Here is a 6,000-nt window from a genome sequence, read left to right on the forward strand (position 1 = left end):
GGTTATTCAGCTGGAGGCACAATTTCAGAAAGGCATTTTAAGACAAGTCATGCAACTGACACCATGTCATCACGACATGTATGCTGGTACCAATTGAGGAGGTAGTTATGAATTGATTGAAGCTAAAAAAGTTATTACACGCACTGTATGTCATGGAATATAAATCAGGCCCTTCATGTGGATCCTTTTCAGGAACTAGCCCCAATTCCAAACTACTTGAATAGCCTTAACCCCATGCCTTTGGCTCTCAAAGACGTCAGGTTGCTCCTCCCTCCTGCTCAGATGAGATATAAAGCCAGCAGCTCACTCTTCACTTTAATTTGGAGGCTGTCAACACTTGTTCCACACTATAGATAATGGAGTTGGAAATCTAATTTCAGGCTGCATGCTTACATTACATAAAGCAGTCAATCACCAGAAATAGATGGCTGTGTTCAGTTGCTGATGATTTTCATGAAGCATGATTTGGTTCAGTGCCAACAATAGCAACAGTACTTGGGAGAGCACTCAGTCAGAAGATGACCAGAGAGATGAACGCTTAGCTCAGGTGGAAATCGCACTTCTTTCCTTCATTTTCATCACTGCGGGAATGCTGAACTTCGGGCTCCTGTTGGTGCTATGGAAGCGGAGGAAGCAGCTCTCCAGGATGCGCGTCTTCGTTTTCCACCTGTGCGTCGCCGATCTAGTGGTTGCGTTCTTCCAAGTTTGTCCCCAGCTCATATGGGATATCACTGACAGATTCGTGGGTCCTGATGTCTTGTGTCGCTTGGTGAAGTACCTACAGGTTGTAGGAATGTTTGCCTCTACTTATATGATAGTAGTGATGACGATAGACCGATATCAAGCCATCTGTAACCCCATGGTGACCTTCCAAAGGCGCAGGGCTCGCTGGAACGGCTCCGTGTGCGCTGCCTGGTGTATCTCTCTCATCGGCAGCCTCCCGCAGATTTTCATCTTCTCTCGGGTCGAGGTGGCTCCCGGTGTGCACGACTGCTGGGCTCAGTTCATAAAGCCGTGGGGACCGAGAGCATACGTGACTTGGACGACTCTGGTTATATTTGTTCTGCCCATTCTGACGGTAGTCGTGTGCCAAGTGCGCATCTGCCAAACCCTGCACTTAAACTTTCAAATGAAGACGCACCAGGTTGGAGAGGCGATCAGTAAGCCGATGGCTTCAAGAGCCAGCAGCGTGACAGGAGTGTCCAAAGCGAGGGTGAAGACTGTGAGGATGACTGTGGTCATAGTACTCGCGTACGTCATCTGCTGGACGCCTTTCTTCACGGTGCAGCTCTGGTCTGTTTGGGACGTCGAGGCGCCCACACAGAGTAAGAGAAGTGGGTCTGGTGGGATCTCACAATAGGACCAAAGACAGGATGAATAAATGAATGGCTTTTTCAGAGAGTTTGACATTCCAGACTGGGCATCAATCCAAAATTGTTTGTCACATAGACGGTCCCAGTTTGTGAGCCCATTTCCGCCAAATAAAAAGATTTAAAAAATTAAAGTTCAGCCATTCTGAATGAAGAAAAAAAACCATAATTATGATAATTGATGATAATTATGGGGGAAACAAATAATAATGAGATTTTAAAAAAATTATGAGCTAAGACGTAACAACCAAGAGATAAGTCATGATTATGCTAAAAAGTCAAAATGATAAAGAAAGTCATAATTATGAGATAAAGTGTCTTAGTTATTAGATAAGTTATAATTATCAGGATAAAAAGTCAAAATTATGAGAAAAGATCTCATAATTATGAGATAAAAAGTCAAAATTATGAGATTAAAAAGACAATTATGAGATAAAACGTCATAATTATGAGCTAAAAAGTCAAAAAATGAGATAAAAAGTCATAATTATCAGATAAAAAGTCATAATTATGAAACAAAAGTCAAAGGTATTGGATTAAAAGTCAAAATGATTAGATAAAAAGTGAGAATTATTAGATAAAATGCCAAAATTATGAGATAAGACATTATAATTATAAATTAAAACATCAAAATTATGAGATAAGTCATAATTTTGAGATGAAAAGTCTTGATTCTTTGATAAGTTATAATTTTGAGATAAAAAGTGAAAATTATGAGCTAAGACGTCATAACTATGAGCTAAAAAGTTAAAATGAGATAAAACATCAAAATTATGAGATAAAATAAGTAAAAATCATGAGATAAAAAGACAATATTAGATAAGTCATAACTATGAGATAAAAAGTCCTAATTATCAGATAAGTAAAAATTATGAAACAAAAGTCAAAGGTATATGATTAAGTCAAAATTATTAGATAAAAAGTGAAAATTACGAGATAAAAGTGAAAATTTTTAGATAAAACATCAAAACTATGAGATAAAAGTCATAGAAATGTAAAGTATTGATTCTGAGATAAGTTATAATTTTGAGATAAAAAGTGAAAATTATGTGCTAAGAAGTCAAAACTATGGGATAAAAAGGCAAAATTATGAGTTAAAAAAGGAAAAATTATGACATAAAAAGACAATTATGAGATAAATCAAATATGAGATAAAAAGTCAAACCTTTGAGATAAAAAGTCTTAATTATGAGATAAGTCAAAATTTTGAGATAAGTCAAAATTTTGAGATATAAAGTCAAAATTTTGAGGATAAAAAACATTTGAGATTAAAAAGTCATAATTATGAGATAGAATGTCAAAATTTTGAGATATAAAGTCATAACCATGAGATAAAAATTCAAAATTTTGAGATAAAATGTCAAGATTTGAGATTAAAAAGTTAAAATTATAAGGTAAAATTTCAAAATTTGAGATAAAAAAAAAGTCATTACCATGAGATAAAAAGTCAAAATTGTGAAATGTAGCTATTGGATTGGATAAAAAGTGAAAAATACGAGAAAAAAAGCAGAAATTATTTGATAAAATGTCAAAATTATAAGAAAAAATGTCAAAATTATTGCATACAAAGTCACATCATACAGACAGTGTGTGGATGCAAGAACTTCACTGGCATTGGTGCACAAGCACTTTCTTATAATTTCAACTTCCTGTCTCATAATTTTGACTTTTTATCTCATTGTCTTCAGAGAAGTGGAGGAAATGGGCTTCCATAAGTTTTGGTGCTGATTCATTGATTAAGTGAGTTTAGATAGCTTAACTTGATGGAAGAACCTTGCACAGTGCTTCCAGTATGTTCATGATGTTATTTACACCAAAACTAGCTTGGTGTTGTTATTAAAATAAATATACATTTAAAAGTACTTAAAAATTTTTCTTGTATTCTTTGTATTTCCAGCTGCAACCTTCACTATCCTGATGCTGCTGGCCAGTCTGAACAGCTGTGTGAACCCCTGCATCTACCTGCTTTTTAGTGGGAAGCTTCCCAAGAGGCTTGCAGCCCTTCTTTGTGTGGCTGAGGCCAATACGAAGGACTCCCTGCAGGAGGAGGCCACCATGGTCAGCTCCCTGTACATCAGTCTCAAGAGCCTGTCTGACTGCCGATGAAAACATCTTGTCATAACCTCAGGTTGTTGTGAAAGTAAACAATCTGTATGATAAAAGTGTAAGGACAGTCCTGCAGATCTCAAGAGCTTTCATTGTGGTGAGGCAACACTGTAAATAATGAACAAGTTTCGAAGGTTTTTTTTATGTGTAAGTCACCCTAGAGTGTAAAACACACCATAGACTTTTAATGGATCCTGGAGTGAAGTATGAGACAGCTGCTGCGAGGTGTTAATGTGTAACGCATAACTGTAAAATATGTAAAGATTGCTCTGCCTTTTTTTAGAGGCAGCAGCCCTCTGATAGAATGTCCACACTAAGGGATGCTGTTAAATAATGTGAAAACATATATATTTTTAAATTTTTACTCATAAATACCAATTTCTCACATAGCTGAAGAAATATCTGAGTCAATCAACTTTTATTGGTATAGTTCCAATTCATCACCAGTATGATTCAAAGACATTTTTACAGAGTAGGCAGGTCAAGACTGTCTGTCTATTCATGAAGACCTGAGGCTGGCTAGAAATCTTTTTTTTTATTATTATTTATAACATTTAACGAAATTGAACTGAATTTTTCTTTGAAGCTTTAAGTGTAAGATGGAAAAATGGAGGTTATTTAGACTTACACAAACACCCCTCGCTAAAATAATGGCCAATATTTCTTTGTGACAATCAGAAGAATATTGATCACCTCTGTTTTATTATTTATCCACTGAATCAGTGTCAGATGAAAATTATATGTGGACCAAAAGTGCATTTATTCATAATGTCTATGGAAAAAATTCAGAGTGGCTGATACAACGGATTATTATTGATTTATTAAATTCATCTGGGTGTTTTTCTTCCAGTTTGGGAGCACTGGTTATAAGCATAAGCACTGTGTAAATAAAAGACATTTTGTTTCACCAAAACAACATAAAATTTGAGTTTCTAAGCCCTATTTGTTGCTAGGTTGGTGCCATTTTTAACCACTTTTCACCTTTTTTAAATGTTTCAGTTCCTTCTACATTATTTCCTGTCATCTTGATATTTGTGCACATCTTGTCTCAGTTATAAAGTCTGCCATTACTTTCCTCATGGTGTAGTGCATTGTTAACATTACCAATATGAAGGTAATCCCAAGAAAAGGGGTTTACATTTTGAGAAAAAGCCTATATTGTACTACTGAATGAATAAGTAAAATTTGTGTTTTGTTGTTCTGATAGTAGTAGTTCATATTCAGGTTGAATATAAAGTATGGTTACCATGACTGAACTTTACAATGGACCATTATTTTACTGACTTCCATGGGCCTCCACACCCCAGAGCGCTCTCCCCTTTAAACTCCCTTACAGGCAGCCTTGTGTGTTTGATCACGCCAGGTTGTTGGCAGGTCAGCAGGTGTCTGGTCTCAGTGGTCTTACAGTATGGCTGAGTCATCTGGTGTGTGCACTCAGGATAATAAGATGAAACATCATTTGGATTTGTCCTTATGTCAATGATCTATCATGTTTTTTTAAATTTCTTTAAGATTCTAACATCGCCTTGTGTGCAGCCGGTCTCAATGATAAAATCAATTTATCGCCCAGCCCTTCTAAGAGCCGGCATTAATCCATTATGAGCTCAGGCAACATTTAGTAAAGAAAGAGTGGTAAGATCTTGAGCAAAACCAGACTCATGTTTAACAGCTGTTTGTGAGTGGACATCTCAACATTCAAAGGACTGGCTAGAGATTCTATTCAGATACAGACTGTAGTGGTGGGGCAGGAGTTAGTGCTATTACCCCACAGTAAGAAGGTTCCTGGTCAGGGCCTTTCTGTGCAGAGTTTGCATGTTCTCCTTATGAATCTAGGTACTCTGGCTTCCTCCCACCACCAGTGACTTGCTTGTTAGATTGATCTGTGGCTCTAAATTGGTGTAAGTGTGTTCCAGCCTGGTTGTTTGTCTCTGTATGCCAAGCCTGTGATTGTTATTGTCAGCCAAATGACACCTGGGATATAGGCTCCAGAACTCCACAATCCTGAATGGGATAAGGGGTGTGGAGAATGGATGGATAGACTTTTGCAGGCATCTGATATTTCTTCTGGCACCACTGTGACATTGTAGTTATTAATATAACATCCAACCAACATCCTTCAATGGGCAGAATGCCATTTTAGCCTATTTAAATGTAAAACCCATTTCACAATGTGGACTTTTTAATTGGGTTATATAATCAGTAAGATAAATATTAAGTAAAAGCAAAATAGACACAATTTGTACTCAAATATGACATTTACACGTCATCTTTAGCGTGAGCCTAATTTAAAATATTACATTGTAAAATGAGGGATAATATTCCATATGTGCTGTAATTTATAGTGAATGTAGCTCACTAGTCTGTAAATATTTAAGTGTTAATATGTGCTATGTCCTTTGGTTATTCATCTTCAAGCTACTTTACAGACAGACGTGCTGGGTTATTAAAATATTCTGTTTTTGCTTGGCACATCAGATGGCTCTGTGCTTCTTAAATCTGAAGTATCTCAAAATATACATAAAAA

The 6,000-nt window shown here is 36.3% G+C and overlaps 1 protein-coding gene across 1 annotated transcript; it reads left to right on the forward strand.

Moving 5' to 3' along the window:
• Positions 1-460: 460 nt before the first annotated feature.
• Positions 461-3,476, forward strand: si:dkey-178o16.4 (vasopressin V2 receptor). The gene is made up of 2 exons (XM_041815786.1): positions 461-1,325; positions 3,268-3,476. Exons 1-2 carry the CDS (start codon positions 461-463, stop codon positions 3,474-3,476), a joined length of 1,074 nt encoding a protein of 357 aa, XP_041671720.1.
• Positions 3,477-6,000: the final 2,524 nt, after the last annotated feature.

Source organism: Cheilinus undulatus, linkage group 3 (genome assembly GCF_018320785.1).
Source record: "Cheilinus undulatus linkage group 3, ASM1832078v1, whole genome shotgun sequence".
NCBI classification, from domain to species: Eukaryota; Metazoa; Chordata; class Actinopteri; order Labriformes; family Labridae; genus Cheilinus; species Cheilinus undulatus.